The sequence below is a fragment of the Cygnus olor genome, chromosome Z (assembly GCF_009769625.2).
Source record: "Cygnus olor isolate bCygOlo1 chromosome Z, bCygOlo1.pri.v2, whole genome shotgun sequence".
Taxonomy (NCBI): domain Eukaryota; kingdom Metazoa; phylum Chordata; class Aves; order Anseriformes; family Anatidae; genus Cygnus; species Cygnus olor.
Window position 1 is genome coordinate 15,466,226 of NC_049198.1, and position 16,641 is coordinate 15,482,866.

At 39.6% G+C, this 16,641-nt stretch overlaps 1 protein-coding gene across 8 annotated transcripts; it reads right to left on the reverse strand.

The window, feature by feature from the left end:
* Positions 1 to 5,138: 5,138 nt before the first annotated feature.
* Positions 5,139 to 16,552, reverse strand: TMEM267 (transmembrane protein 267). Of its 8 annotated transcripts, XM_040542099.1 has the most exons (5): positions 16,184 to 16,423; positions 14,555 to 14,700; positions 13,129 to 13,298; positions 12,077 to 12,464; positions 5,139 to 6,332 (listed from the first exon to the last, which is right to left on the reverse strand). In XM_040542099.1, exons 4-5 carry the CDS (start codon positions 12,398 to 12,400, stop codon positions 5,997 to 5,999), a joined length of 660 nt encoding a protein of 219 aa, XP_040398033.1. In that variant the 5' UTR covers positions 12,401 to 12,464; positions 13,129 to 13,298; positions 14,555 to 14,700; positions 16,184 to 16,423; the 3' UTR covers positions 5,139 to 5,996. The 8 variants fall into 8 exon arrangements, 7 of the variants coding, with proteins under 7 accessions (XP_040398033.1, XP_040398036.1, XP_040398035.1 ...); XM_040542102.1 differs by lacking the exons at positions 13,129 to 13,298; positions 16,184 to 16,423 and adding an exon at positions 16,439 to 16,552; XM_040542101.1 differs by lacking the exon at positions 13,129 to 13,298 and having other exon boundaries at positions 16,184 to 16,460.
* Between the last annotated feature and the right edge of the window lie 89 nt (positions 16,553 to 16,641).

Genomic DNA, 16,641 nt, shown 5'->3' on the forward strand with positions numbered 1-16,641 from the left:
GTCAGGTACCATCAGCAGCTCAGTAGCAGAGCGTTCAGCTGCGATCATATAACTCACCTTCACCTCTGCACTTGAAACCTCTCACCTGTTCATTTCTCAGCGACATGGTTTAGTGCTTGATTGGTCAGTGCTAGGTTAAAGGTTGGGCTAGATGGTCCTGGAGGTCTTTTCCTACATAAATGCTTTTGTGATTCTGCGATCCTTCATGGAAGCACAGGGCATGTGTACACTGTGTGGTAATGCAAACAAGCTCACTGAAAGGCCAGTCCTTCCACAAGCTGGAGGGGTAGAACAACTGTATGGAGAAAAAAATAATGCAAAGCAACTCTGCCATTGGTGTTTTGTGTTTTGTCTTTTCATTGATGTTTTCCTGTTCAAATCACAAACAAAAAAAAATCTGGCCTTTATCCTTCTCCACCATCCTCACTTCTCACTCTCAAGTGTTGAACATAACTTTCTAGACAAGTACACACCTGCCCTTCTGCCCACTGCTGAGACAGTCTTCAGACCTACTGTGACTTTTGTGTTGGCATCGTAGAAGAGTTAGAAGATACCTAAAGGGAAATGTGGGATTCATCTCACCTTGTCTGCATCAGAGCTACCTGCCTCAGCTGCCATTTTAGTCAGCTGCCCCTGGGTTAGGGCAAAACATGGCAAGAAGAATGCAATCCTGTACACCAGTAGACGTCTCTTGTGGGAAGAGCTACACGGTGATCTGCGCACCACTGCACGGACTGACTGGCCACACACGGATATAATGGCAGTCTACGACTGTTTGCTGTGAGATGGATCTACATTATTGGCCAACAGATGCCTAGGATGTAACAGCATGTCGAATTGTTCTTACTTTGGGGAAGTAATGTACAAATAAATTATGTGCATACATTTTTATGGTATGAAGTTGTAACATGCATTTAGTTGCTTATTCGCGTTTTATGCACAAGACATATAAAGCATTCACCCAAAATATTCTTGCAAGTCATTCAAACTTTCACCTTGACATGTGTCTAGAAGAAGGGAAAGCCTGTCTCTCTGAGGACTAATGAAACAAAAACAGCTAATGTTAAAAGGTTTTGCTAGCTAGGGTATTCTGTACCAGAACCCCCCCAAACCCTATCCATGAATCCACAGTAAGACCAAGGGTATAACTGAATGCTTGGCTCTATCTATTATAAAGAGTTAAACGAACAAATAGATTATTTTGTTGAAGTTACACTGATAAAGCCTTATGACTTGAATCTTACAGTACTCATTTGTCCCGGAACATTTCACATTTTTAGAGGGGTCCTCACAAGATTTCCTTCTAAGTTGTTGGCAGCAATACACGAAAAGAAGCTGGTTTTGGCTATCAGCAATTTAAATTGAAATGTAAATGTGAAACCAGCAGCATTACAAACTTTCGAAGTGCCCTTGTAGGACTGAACAGTCTGCTAATGTAAATGACAAAGTGACCCTGAACATCGTGGATGTTGAAAATTCCTTATGCCATTGTTATGTCTGACATCTTTGGTTTTGTTTCTTTACCACAGCTCCTGTACTAAAACTCACAGCTGCCAACTTAGGCTATCGAAATACTTGTTATGAATGAGCAAAAGCAGATTAAGGAAACTACCCCACACCTGTTCAGGAATCCTTACCAAATGCTACGTGAAGGCGAAGAATGTCTAAGATCAAAGTAAGATCAGGTTTACTTGACAGCATGAGGAAGGCTCCAAGGAGAATGATAACATTCCTTGGGCGAAGGAGTTGCTTCTGTAGTGGATGTGGCAACACAGCATATAGTCTGACGTGGGGGGTTACCCCTGCCATAGCTGCAGTATACAAATTCACTTTCACAGATTGCTCAGTGCAAATGTTTTCAGTCAGCTGGTTTTGATTAAACACGTTTTTACAAAATGAAATTTGTTTAACACTTCTGTCAAAAGGAATACAGTATAATTTCTTTTAATTGGTTCTCAATATTCTGAAGATTTCCTTAACATTGCTATACAAGCTTTTTTTGCTAAGTAGTAGTATGTCTGGATCTCCTATACATTCAAACACTCCTCCTTCCCTCAGGAAAATTAAATACAAATTTAGGTTACAGAAATAGAAAGTGATTATATAAGCATCAAAGATGTGTGATACACATAAATACAAGTACTATTTACCTTTAATGTTACTCTTCTGTTATAAACAAAAAAAAGCAGTTCTACCATGCAACATTCAAATTTACAATTCAATGTAAAGAACACAGAATTGGGGGTATCAATTTAGTGTTCTGAGGAAAATCTTACTACTGTTTCTGTAATGAATGCAAAGGGTACTTCACCCTGACAGCACTTCCTTTGCTTCAAAGCAAGGTCTGCCCACAACAGGGAAACAAATCCTAACTGGTGGACTCAAATTGCCAGTTGATCAAAGCCCACGCTATGCAACGCTTACAATACAAATTTCTACTGCTGTGAATAAATTTGCATAAGTGACAGAATTTAGATCAGCTCAAATAGTTAAACTGAAATGTGCTCTTGTGCATTTCATCACTTTGTTTCATTCTGGGAGAAGTTGGTGGAGTAAATACATATATCTGTACTCAAAATGAACATTGTACTAACGATTCCTTAGATTAAATTTTAACCCCTCCCTCTAAGTCTCTTTCTAGAACTTTATTTCCATTAGCAGGGGAAATGTCCTTCCAATAATAAGCCACTACCAATAGGCTGACCACTAAAATTAAAATTATTTCAATTTAATTCAAACTCACCAACATTTTCCTTAGAGGATGGCATCAATTATGAATAATTCACTTATCAATAACTGGTTAAAGGCACACGACCATTAATACAATGTACTTCACTGCAGAAAAAACGGTACCTGTAGTTATGTGAAAATACAGATTATATTCTAAATTAGAATGTAAGATGATAGGAAATGCATTCATTCTTTCTGTTAAGGCCAACATGGAATTAAGAGAAATTTTATCTTGCTTTTTTGGGGGGGCTGGGGACTCAAACATTCAAACATTTTTAACTTGGCAGTTATGAGAACCTACTTTTTAAGACAGCAATCCATTAAAATCAGTACAACCTCTTCCTTTAACTTTAAAAGTACAACTTGAAAATACGTGGAAATAGTTTCAGTTGGCATAAGAAATGTATGAGTTAACAGTAATATTTTAGTGATATGTATTGCACACTGTGCATGAAGCTACTACCTTGAGTAGACAAATTTTTTGTGTAATTCATATACTTTTTGTATTTCATATTAATTCAATTGTGACAATGCAGTAAAGCACAAATTCATCAAGATATGTTTTTAGGGTTGGTTTATTTTTGCTATGTTTTTTCTACACACGGCAAATATCACTGCATAGCTGGAAAAATCAATGCAGTTGAAATGCACTGGTAAGAAAATGTTAGGAAGTTCATTTATAATAGGGAGGTGCATCTCCTAGGTGATGTGGGCTGAAACAAATATTTAACTTCTTTTTTTCTTTAACCTGGCTACCCACAAACTAGGTGTCACTTTACCTTAAAAATCTATCCACGGCCTGAGATAATGTTGTCTAAATGTCAGGAAGAGGCACAAGATTAACGTCTGTCTGGAGAGGGACAGAAAGAAGTCACATGTGACAGGTGCTTGCTACTTTCCTCAATATATTTATTTCTGCATGGTGCTTATGTGTTGCTTTGGTAGAACTGCTAGAAATGCAGAAAATGAACACATGCATTTTTAAACTATCTAAGAAGTACCCCATCATCCGATCTTTAAACACAGCTAGAAAGAGAAATCATTTGAAGTGAGAATCAAGCATCTTATGGTACAGTACCAGTCTGAAGGACTGATGGAGGATATAGAGTTACCAAAAATGTTAAACGATAATCTAAAAATGAGAAAGTGTTAATTTTCCACGTTGTTTCTATGCACATTTAACTTTGAAACAAATCTGGATAAAGCACAAAACTCTACGCATATATTATGAAACAAGAATATATAATTTTTTTACAGTGACTTGTACTCACTCTTGCACAAAAGATATTTATTACTGGCATTTTACAGCCTGTAGTTCAAAACACAGAACAAACAGGCAGACTATTCTTGTTGAGGGAAGGCACATTTTGAGGTGGTGTAACATTTTCCATACGTAGCTGAGTGTGCTCCAGAGAACCTTTAGAACTTTGCATAGAAGGTCCCTGGTACCCATTAAGCCAGTCATCACAGTTCATAGTTTCTTATTTTTAGTACTTTTTACTAATATGTATTTATTAATGTAAATGTAGTATAATTTTAAGTAACACTAAACATAAACACGTCACCTGATCTTTGCACCCTTTGATAAGTTCAGCACCTGCTAGCCTATCTATGCTTTTCCACAGAATTACCCCCTTTTGTCAGCTATTCATCAACAACTGAGGAAATTAATGCCCCATCTCCTCAGTAGACAATGGAGCTCAATGAAACAAAACCAAAAGCAACCCCCCCTCAGCCTGTCCTCACAAGAGAGGTGCTCCAGCCCCCTGATCGTCCTTGTGGCCCTCTGGACTCGCTCCAGCAGGTCCATGTCCTTCTTGTGCTGGGGGCCCCAGAGCTGAACACAGGACTCCAGGTGGGGTCTCATGAGAACAAAGAGATGGTGCATCACCTTGCTCAACCTTCTATCCTTACTGCTCTTGATGCCGTCCAGGACAGGGGTGGCTTTCTGGGCTGCAAGCGCACATTGCCAGCTCGTGCTGAGCTTTTCTTCAACCAACACCCCCAGGTCCTTCTCCTCAGAGCTGCTTTCAATGCATTCTCCACCCAGCCTGTATTGGTGCTTGGGATTGCCCCAGCCCAGGTGCAGGACCTTGCACTTGGCCTTGTTGAACTTCATGAGGTTTGCACAGCCCCACCTCTCAGGCCTGGGCAGGTCCCTCTGGATGGCATCCCTTCCCTCCAGCTTGTCAGCCGCACCACACAGCTTGGTGTCATCAGCAAACTTGCTGAGGTTGTACACCGTAAACTAGACAAGAGCTAAACTTTTACTTTGTGACTTTTTCTGAGACTTTTTCTTTTTTTCTGAAATTTCTATTTCAGTGTAATAATAATGCATTTTATTTTGCAGTAAGGATGATGTTGCACTTCAGGAAGAATGCTATGTATGTACAGTAGTAAGATCAAACTCACATTTTAAGCAATTTTTATTTTCTTATACCTTCCAGAATCTTCTGTAAAGCTTACACTTTATTGTAATAAACAAGTTTGCCTTTAAACAGTCCTTAAATATTTACTAGAATTCCTTAGTTCCAAATTAAATACTCATAATTATTGTATTTTAAATCAAGCGTTTTGTTGACACACATAATATTGTAATCAAACTGTCTTCTTTCCATTGTCTAATTGTCTGCAAACTGAGTACCAAGCAACTACAGAAGAACAGAATTTAGTGTAAACACTGTATTATGGCAATTCGTGTTGAACGAGGTGCAGATTCACAGCTTCACTTTTTGAAATGAAAAAAAAAGCATTTTTTAAAAAAACAATTCAATATGAGAGTCCAGCAGAAAAACAAATAAATCACTTCAAGAGGCTAACTGATGTTTTTCAGAAGTGGCACACACTACTAGGTTATAATACTTAGCATCTATATAGTACTTCATGTTTTTAAAGTGCTATATGAATGCTATCTAGGTGAAACGTAGCCAGAGTTCAAATCCAGAGTGAATGGTGATCAGATGAATGGCACGATGACACCAAAATGTAACACAGGTACTACAGAGAGACTAAGTGTTTCACAAATTAGTTAGCTATACATGAATGATAATGACCACATAGTTTTCAAGGGGAATGTATAAATATGAAATTATTACCATTTATGGAATAGGTTTCTGTGACCACCATGAATTGACACAGGAGCTGTAACTGGCTCCACAGGCTTCAAACGCCTAACTTGGAATTAACAGGGAACATAAGGAAACCTTATCAGTGACGAACACAGCTCATTTCAACTGCTAATACGAAAAACTTCAGACCTGTCATCCTTATACATCAATGTGAATTCCGTGTTTTATAGACATTAATTCTCTAGTGCCTGTCAAATACATAATAAATGAACATAGATGAGGTAAAGATGCTGTTATTGCCACATACAGCCAATATGGCAAAGGAGGAGTTTTTCCGAACGGGCAGATCCAGAGGCCATGGCGAATCCCATCACGAACATGATGAGAAGTCCAGGATATGAACAACATCCAAGGAAGAAAGCACCATGAGTCTTTAAGCCTGAAAAGGTGCATAATAAACTTTAATGTCAGAGCCACAACAGGAATCACAGTAGAACAGTGGAGAAGTGGTCTCTGGGGAAGATTGAGAGCAGCCTGCAGAAAAGAAAAATATAATTGGCAATGGCTAGAAATCATGACAAGCAAAAAAAGGTTTCATGGATGATTACAGGAGTATTGCCAATGGGCTAAGAGGAAGCTCAAAGAAAAACATACCATTCTTTTCCACCGTGGCTATTCAAAGCCAACAATACGAACAGCCAGATGTGTCAGAGCTGTGTACTGTCCTGTCAGTAGCAGGGCTGAGGGTGCTGGGACAGGTTTTTCTCTATTTTATGATATGAATCACGCATCCTACTGAGCAGTACTAGCAGCAGGAGAGGAAGGGAGAGGGATGAGGTATGCTGTTCGTCATCTACTCACACGGCAAACAGGAATCTGCACAGTATGCTGCACTGATTATATATATTTAATTTCACAACAATGAAAAGGACACCAACCATACGATACGCTTGGAACATTTAATGTGTTTTATTGGCATTTACTCTCAAAAATTATACTTTAGTTAATACCTGTGAAGTTGTATTGTTCTCTATTAAATACTGTCATGCCAGAAATTTCCAATTGGGCAAAAAATACCAAAGTTACATATATTTCACTTGCCTAAGCTTTGCTCTATTAGCTTCCCACATGCTTGTTTGTGACACTCTTACAAGGTAGTGACTCTCACAAGGTAGTGACTAAGCTTAGTCCTGTTTAGGTGACAGGACTAAAGAGCTCACAAGTAAAAACAACAAAAACAACAAAAAATCTCAACAACTTTTAAAGGTATAGACCCAACTCCTTTAAGTTGCTGCAATGGGTACATTTTCAGCAAATCTGTTTCATACAAGCAGATTGTTCAGGGATTAAAGTAAACAATTTCACCATCAAAAGATTTTCTATCACCTACCTTACAAAGACAATCAGATTTGTGTTACTGTCAGCAAGAAGCTAAAATATATATATTTTTGTAATTGCAGTACTGTCATCAGGCTTCCAAAATGCTGTGGCCCAAGTTCTGAGAGGATAGTCTGTTTTCTCTTTTACAGTCTGTAACTGGATCAACATTTACATCCTTAAGTTGCCAAGCCCAAGAGAGGGAGATGCAGTTCTGTTTGGCAATATAAGCTATTATGTTCTTTCTCCTACCAGTCAAATTACTCGCCCTTTAGAAATCATGATGAGATCTTAAAAAAAAAAAAAAAAAGTATATTCCTTTCCTGCCTTACAACATCCATCCACCCCATGAAAAGTACATCCTTAGTTTTGAGGCTTAGTCTACATCTGTAAATTCAATCTTAAATTCACTGTCTGTGAAAAGCTTATCCTCCAATTCCAGAAATGCTCCTGTGCAGCCCAGGTTAGGTCAGCAGTGGCACATTTAACAGCTCTGTTATGTATGTTTGCTGGTACAATCTTGTTTGCCATCAGTAGCATTCTCTACACTTTCACAAGCTGGTAAATCTTAAGTAGCAAGCTAGCAATTTCCACTTTTTTGTTCTGCAACATGAGTGTTTGGACCACAGGCCTGGGGGACTCTTGTCATGGAAGTCACGCCTGTACCACCTTCAACCCATCACACCACTCTAGTTTATCAGCAAAGCTGAATGCAATGGCAGGCTGCAGTAACTTCCTCATTTAGAGCTAGTCAGTGAGACTGAGCACTGGTTCTTAGACTTTATACATTCGTGTGCAACTATATAAACTATCTGGAATACACAGAGGTACAAATTCTAACCAGAAAATTCTTTGTAGACTTCATATTTATTGCCAAAAATAATGTGGGCAAAAGGTTAGATCACATGCTGCTCGGTACACAAGTATTTGTCAGAGTAAACATAAGTACCGCAGGTGACTATTTACCCTGAATACTCCAGAAAAAATAATGATGAAATTGGGAAAAGCAGCCCACTAGCCAAATAGTCTAAGCAATGAGCAGTGTCAGCAGGAACAAGAGGAGGAGTCTGTAGGTAGCAACCTGCAGTAGATGGCAATACTGCCTTGTGCTGCACTGAAGAGCTACTTCAATAAAGTAACCTATCATCAGATTTAATAGTTGTGATTAAGAGCATGATAATTAATTGTGTACAGCAATGTAAACAGTACTACTGTTATAAATTAGTAACAGTGGAGTGGTTAGTTAATTAGATTTCTTAATTTATTAGTTTCTCAGTAATGTGTTGCATAAGCAACAAACAGTGTAGTCTTGTAAAACAGTTACTCTCAGTCCTGCAATCTGGTAAGGGAGAATGAGACTGGGACTAACAAATTAGCAGTAAAAGGTAGTAAGTAATAAATCATACAGGCAACAGTTTGAAATTACGACATGAAACCAAAAGTCGCATCATATTAAGCTGAGGAAAGAAAAATCACACATTAAAATCTGGTCTATCTAGCCAGGCAACAACACAGCAGAAAAGTTTATGGGGATTAGGTTAGATCACAAACTAAAAAGACTGCTGGCACTGCAAGAAGACAAAATACATAGCAGGATTTTTATGCTGTTTTAAAAAAGACAAAATTCTTGTATGCATTTGTTAGCAAAAAAGAATTAAACTAAGAACTTAGCTCAAATTTAGGGTATTTTTGCTAAAATACTGTATGTGGTTTGCGACAGGGCCCTTCAAAGACAATTTAAGCAAAAGGCAATCCAGAGGAGACCAGAAAAATGGCAGGATGTTTAGAAATCACAAATCCAGGCTCTTCAGCCTTTACTCAGTGAGTTACTTAGTTAAGAGACTTATTGTAAAGCATAATGTCTATTCAAGTTGCGAAAATAACACTGTTACAGATCTACATCCCTGATTTAGAAACCTACACAGGACACAGTTTACAGCTAAATATCCTTTATTAACCCAATTAACATATGGAGGAGAGTGGAGTTAGGTAGGCAAGGGACTTTGACAGGGCCTTTGGGCATCTTGCCTTCTCCTTATTTCAGCAATGTATGTGTGGCTACTCAAGGGCTACTCTTCTGTATGCTGCGCTTGTATTCCTAATTTGTCAAAAAATAAAAAAATTTAAAAAATGGAGAGAGCACAGCAACCAGACATCTTTTCCAGACAGGCATTAAAGAAAACGAAATCTAACTGTCAACATCATTAATTTAGGTTCAATACTAGAAAAAAAATATATATATATAACTGCTTGGAAACCGAAAAAACACAGGAAGAAATTGACTGATATAATTCCAATAATTAACTTTGTTTGGGAGACAAGGGGCAGGCTACACAAACATTCTCCATCATGGAAAGTGTAAGCATATTTAACCTTGCCTCACTGGAGGCAGTAAGGAGGCAGGTCACCTCCCAGTCCTACCATACAATGCCCGATTTTCTGAACTAGCACTGATGAAGAGCGCCATCTAGTCGTCATTATCAAGAAAAAATACCCGTGGTAAGTACCAGAAAAAGTAGCAAGAACATTTTAATATTTTTTATAACTTTTTAGTCATTCATTACTTGTGCTTACTGATTTTAAAATAAGGAATAAATGTGAGAATAATTAGGTTTACATGTTGTACTAAGGTGTCAGTATTACATGACTCATTAAACAAACTTTGCTTTTCTTTATCTAGTTTTCTAATTTTATGGCATTGCCACATGCAGAAAGTACATAAGAGGGGAGAACCAGGAGGTACCTAGGGAAGAACCACCCCAGGCACCAGTACATGCTGGGGACCAACGGTGCAGAAAGCAGCTTTGCAGAGAAGGCCCCGGGTGTCCTTGTGGAAGCGAGCTGAACAGCAGCCAGCAGTGTGCCCATGCCGCAGAGAAGGCCCTGGGTGTCCTGGGCTGCACTGAGGAGCGCGGCCAGCAGGCGGAGGGAGGCGATTCTCCCCCTCTCCGCAGCACTGGTAAGGCCATCTCCGGAGTACTGTGCCCAGTTCTCGGCGCCCCAGCACACGGGAGAGGTGGAGCTACGGAAAACTCTATCCGATGAAGGGCCACTACGATAACTAAGGGGCTGAAGGAGCTACCGTTGGAGGAAAGGCTGAGAGAGCTGAGACTGTTCTGCCTGGAGGAGAAATGGCCGAAGGGGGCAGATCTCACTCAAGGTCTAAAAATATCTGAAGGAAGGGTGCAGAGAGGACAGAGCCAGCCTCTTTCAGTGGGCTCAGCACCACGACAACAAAAACAGAGGCAACAGGCACAAAGCGGAGCACAGGAGGTTCCCTCTGAACGTCAGGAAGCACCTCCGTGCTGTGCGGGTGACGAACCCTGGGCACAGGTTGCCCAGAGAGGTTGTGGAGTTTCCTTCCTTGGAGATCTTCTGAAGAAGATCCAGGTGAAAATTCACCTGGATGTGGACCTGGGCACCCTGCTGGTGGTGTCCCTGCCTGAGCAGGGATCAGACCAGGTGGCTTCCAGAGGCACCTTCCAACCTCAGCCATCCCATGATGCTGTGAAAATGTCCTCTTTGTCAAAGAGGAACAAAACTGATCATATTAGAAGGTCCATCAAACTTACCAATAGGAAAAAACATCTTTTATTTACAATAAATACCGATACTGTACACAAATAAAAAAAAACTGTTTTCCCACTGGAAGTCTGATTTTTTAATCTCAACTATAAACAATAATGTTTCTTACATATATATCTCTCTTACATATTTTTTTAAAAAAGGTAAAACATTTTGGATTGTTGTTCTTTAAATAAAGGATTGCAAAGAACAGCAATTTCCTTCCCACCTCTCCTTCCTCTCCTGCCTCTGTGTCCTAAGAATTATGTCCTCTGTCATCCATGTGAGCAGTTCAACACTACTCTGAGCAAGCAGGAGGAGAAGAAAGAAGACAAGACTGGCCGCTGAACAACTTATGCTCTGGTTGAATAAATAAAAGTTTCCCCTTCTGTACAAAGTAGCACATATGCATACATATGCTAGCAACACCGTAGCAATTCCTGGTTACAAGCAGAGTGGCATGGCTCTAGGGGTGGGGACCATGAGCTGGTACAGCCAGAGCTTGTGGGCAGAGCAAATGTTTTGGAGAGCATACAGAACAGACTGTTGTTTCAGGGAAAGCTGAGAACAGGTGGCTGGAGCACACAAGGATATATGCACGTGTGTCAATAGGGGAGTGGGAACAGGACACACCGAAAACACGGGAGAACCCCTGAGAAGGAGTGCCACAAGCTGGTAAACTCGTTCTGCTGATAAACTGTGTCCTAACAGGCAGTTCTGCAAATGGAGGATGATCACATATATTCCTTAGCAGGAGCCAATTCACTTTTTTCCTTTTATTAAGAAGTTTGACACTTGCTTGATTTTCTTTTACAACCAACTATACTTAAGGTCAATCTCAGATTGTTTTTTTAAAGGTGAACAGGCTATACACATATTGCTGGTTTGCGGGAGAAATGTTTATAGAATCAACCGAAAACAAACCTCCTACTGCTCAGTATGACTGGTTGAATGAAACAAAACATCAGCTGGATGATCTGTTTTCCAGATTTCTACTCCTTACCTTAAACAGAAATGGAATAATCCACTTTATACACAAAGTGTGCGTGGCAGCACTTAAATGTTAATTTGGATAACCAAACAACCATATTTGGATAACCATAGGATACCATGGAAAGAGGCTTTCAGAACTCTTTTTTTCAGAGCCTTGTAAGGGGTAGAACTTAACAGGGGATGTGGTATTTCTTCATTTTAAAATCATAACAATTGTATAAAAATATGAATTCCCATATATCTTTTTAAAATGCATCTAATTAAAGTATCGTTTAATTTTTGTTGTTGTTTAGGATATGGTAGACGAACAATAAAAATGAGCTGCCACCAATCTATTCACTTACCTTTAATGACAGGGAGCCAGCAAGGAAGAAGTGGTCCACGTCGATGACAGAGGCAAGGAAGCCAGCCAGGGTGACTTCTGTGAAGTCGCTTTTCTTCCGGAGTCCGATCACTATCGCCCAGGACCACATTCCCAGTATACCATGCACTGCATTATCAGAGAAGGCTCGGAGCCAGTCGTTTTGCTGAATGAAGGAAAACTGCAGAAGCCTGTCTGCAACAAAGCAGAATATTCCCAAACCTAGACTAGAAATAACTGAAGCTGTGCTGAAAGTTTGGAGGAGAGCATGGGCCTTTTCAGTCTCAGACGCCATGGCAAAGACCATGTCACAGCACACAAAATGTCATCAGGATATACACTGTGCATTGTCCCACGCGTCTTCAGTTGTTCTGCAAACGTCAGAAACAACAAAGTATTGAAGCAAAAAATCATTACCACAAAGCATTTGTCATCACAGCTACAAATAAGCATAAGAAAACAATATTTGTATTTAATATTCCTACAGAAGCTTTGATTTTAGTCAAGTTCATTTAGGTGACAACTCTGAATTAAAATGCTTGTCCCGTTCCAATCAGCACACACACCTTTGTAACACAGAAAGCTCTAACTCCACTTTTTGAAATGCAGTTTCACAAAATAACTCGAGTTGTGTCTATGATAAGACACTGAATATATTTCAAGATTCCTCCTGGCCTTAAATTCATGATATTCATCAAATTAAATCCATTCCACTATAACAAAAGGAAGAAAAAAATCAGTTTTAAGGATTCCTCGGACTGACGCTCAAAAAATCTCAAATCTTTATATACCAGAACAGTTAAAAAAAAAATCTAATCTATAATTCTATTTTCAATATTTTTCATAGTTTGTAAATATATTTATTATTGCCATGGTACCCCTCTCTGAGCTACTCCTTGTTTATTCCAGGGTAAATAAGATTCGCAATTAAAATAAGCATTAATAAGAGAAACACTGTAATATCCTCACCTTTGACGACAAACACAAAGACAACACCCTTCAATCAAGCAGAGGTAACCAAAACCAACTTCTTACAGAGTGAAACTATGTATGTTCTTCCTACACCTCCATAGCACTCCAGCAGCAAACTCTACCGTTACTTCTAGGACTCCTCTACTATTTGTCACATTACCTTCAGAACAGCTCTTTCTGCAGAACTTATAAAAGAACTAATCCTAGTCATTTTACTTTTCAAAAGTTGACCACTGTAATTTGAAAATAAAGGCATTGCTATAAGTATTAATAATCACTTAAAAAGTCCTTAAACAATATTTATGCTTATGTAATTGTTATGAAACCCTCTTGCACAAGATTATTTCTGGGAATAATTACCCTGACCTTAAAAAAACTGGTTGACACCTCAAAAGAAATTTCAAATAGAATCCGAGGTCCAAAAGGCCCTCCTCACCAAAGAAGCAACTACAAGATACCTGGGTTATAAAGAGAGAGTACTCGTTGTAATGATAACACTAAAAAAAAAATAAAAGAAATATCCACATATAATCGATGTATTCCCTAGCTTTGTGTTGTTAAACAGGCACTGTAAAGCAGACTTTAAAGCACAGTATTAATTCTAACTCCAACTATTATGATGTTATGTACTTCTGTGAAGCCCCATCCCTGGAAGTGCACAAGGCCAGGCTGGATGGTGCTTTGAGCAACCTGGTCTGGTGGGAGGTGTCCCTGCACGTGGCAGGGAGGTTGGAACTGGGTGATCTTTAAGGTCCTTTCCAACCCAAACCGCTCTGTGGTTCTGTGACAGAGCACAGTTTCAAAGCCTGCATCCTAAGACACTGCTATTTCTTTGCAATACACTAAATCTTGATAATTCCTTTCCTAGTAGTTATACCAGGTAAATTTTTATTCTAAATATGCTTTTTCAGAATGTATCAGACCTTCTTTTGAAATGAACGCTTCTAACAACAGATAGACAGTATTTTAGGATTTTAATAATTATTAATCATAAGCCCCAGAAAATATAAAATGTTTTTTTTTTCTGGCTTATTTACATGCCTATCTATTGTAGAATTATCCACAAGACATGACTACTGGTGTTAATCTTTACAGAAAAAAAATCACTGAAGCATTTATTTGGAAAAGGTTAAAAAAAGAAAAGAAAGCATGAATAATACATGGTCTTTCAATACACATGAAAAGAAGTGGGTCAAGTTTAGAGCCTGTTAACCATGACTGTGCCTCTTCTGAATAAATATACAAAGTACTTCCTGAAACACTGGAACTGCCATTTTTTGAGGAGTGATATACTCCATATTTCTGAATAAACTATTTTTCAAGGAACAAATCACAATATCCTCAAAAAAATGCTTCTTTTACATAGCCACCATGACAGATTGGATTTTATTTAAAATTATCATAAAATCTGTGTTAGAATACAATCTGGTGAGAACTGATGTAGCAACATATCTTTAAACAACACATTGATATTCAGAGCCAAACTCACCATGGGACTAGGAGAATACATTTTTTCCCATTGCAGTTGCTTTATTCCAGTAGAAAATGTGGTCTATGCCTTAGAGTTGAGCGTCTCCGCTTGCTGAATCCAGTCCAGTCCAGTGCAGGGAAGACGAAATGAAGTTTCTTCTGTCCCTAAATAAATCAAAGAAATCAATAAATTAAATAAAGTCTATGCGTGGTCAGTCCAGCTAACATACTGAAGATTTAGGGTGGGTCTACATAAAACACATGCACATGACAGTTGATACAGTACCGCTGTTTAGAGCTGTCATTGCTCATGACATTTTTATATGGGATAAAGCATTCGGTATGATCTCTGTCTATGCTCCACAAATTAAGTTTTGAAGACATATTTAATTTATTTTACGTAAATTTGAAAAGATAATTTCATCAAATGCATAGTTGTCTTTGTAAATTACTGACGCAAGAAGATATTCATATTAAAGCTGCAAATATGCATTTGGGGAAACACCTGACACTAAGATGTCTTCAATCTCCTGGTGTAAGTGCAAAATAAAAATCCAATGGCTAAAAGTAGCATTTAGAAATATTATTGCTCTCCAAAATTTTTGCTACAATTTAGCAAAATACACGAATATAAATAGGAATTGAATGTCTAAAAATCTATTGTCTGTTTTATGCAAGAAGTCAAAAGATCACATTGATCCCTTAGAATTCCATAATCTCCTCAAGAATATTATTTAAAAGTGGATATTAATCTATATGAAAAACTTCATAAAATATCATTATCCTTTAAAACATATGCTCAAACTGTTAATGTGTTACCTCCTGGAAAAGCAGATATGAGCGCAAAATGATCTCAGAAGTACTAATAATGCAAATATTTTGGGTCTGATAATTATAATGCATTATGGGGCTCAGAGGGTTGAAGGAGGTCAAAGAGGAAAGCAGACAAAAGCTCACAAGACATCTGCAGAATTCTACCACGATACTGAGGAACGAACTGAATTAAAACCACAAAGAAACAAAGGAGGAAACAAACAAACAAGCGAGCAAGCGAGCAAGCAAGCAAACACAAAATGAGAAATCTGCACTTTTTAATTAAATTGTTTCTTTCAGGGACCATAAGTCAAAGTGTTCAAAAACAGCCCTTCCAAGCTACCAAAATGCAGCCCTACTCCTTCAGCAGCACTTTGGAACTGAGATGAATTTGAGGGGAAAGAAAGTGTTGAAAGGAATATCCTAAAAGTATGCAGCATCTGGAAACAAACTGCAGTGCTAGCCAGTGGAGGAAAATATCATTTGTCATCCTACATCAAAAAAAAAATAAATTAATTAAGGTTTATTTATTACCCTAATTACTACTATACCATTTGGATCGTAAACAACTAATCCAATTTAGGATTAAAATACAGCCCTTCTGTGTAACTGAACTGGGGGATGAAGGAAAGACGAGCATGCGGCAGGCAGACATGTAAAATTAGGGGGATCAGCAACAATTTCTGCCTGGAGGTGGGGGTACTCTTTGTTTCAAGGCAGAACAGCCAAGGCTGCCCCGCAGACCTCTCCTCGGTCATCAAGGAACACAAATGTAGTCACCTTTAAGGAGAAAACAAAACAAAACAAAACAAAAAAACGCAATTAGGAGCGTTACGGAAGCTAACGTGGGAGAGCCGGGCGGCACCCCGCTCCCTTTTCCGACGGTTACACCTGACGAGACGCCCGCAGCGCTCCCCGCCAGTCACCACACGGGAACTCCACGCCGGCCGCCGTCACCGCAGCCCCCTCCGAGTACGCCCCTCCGAAATGCCGACACCTGCCTGCGGGGCCCCTCGGCTCACCGGGACCCCCGAACCCGCCTCGGTGCGGCGAGGCACAGCCCGAGCCTCCCGCCGGCCCCGGCGCCCACCTAAGGAGCGGCCGCCGCCGGCCGCCCCCTGCGCCCCGTCCCGCCTCCACCCCATGAGGAGTAGCGGAGGCGGGTGCCCTGCCGCCGCCGGGCCCGCGGGCATGCGCGAGCGCGGAGCAGGCTGGGAGCGCGGATGAGGGAGGTCCCCGCCCGTCTCCGTCTCCTCCTCCTTTTTCTCTTTCTTCTTCTCTTCCTCTTCCTTC

Coding starts and splice junctions, on each gene's coding strand:
- TMEM267 (XM_040542102.1), bottom strand. CDS start 12,400: ATGGTCTTTGCCATGGCGTCTGAGACTGAAAAGGCCCATGCTCTCCTC. Junction 6,333..12,076: donor CTGGCTCCCTGTCATTAAAG/GTAAGTGAATAG, acceptor TCTTTTCTGCAG/GCTGCTCTCAATCTTCCCCA.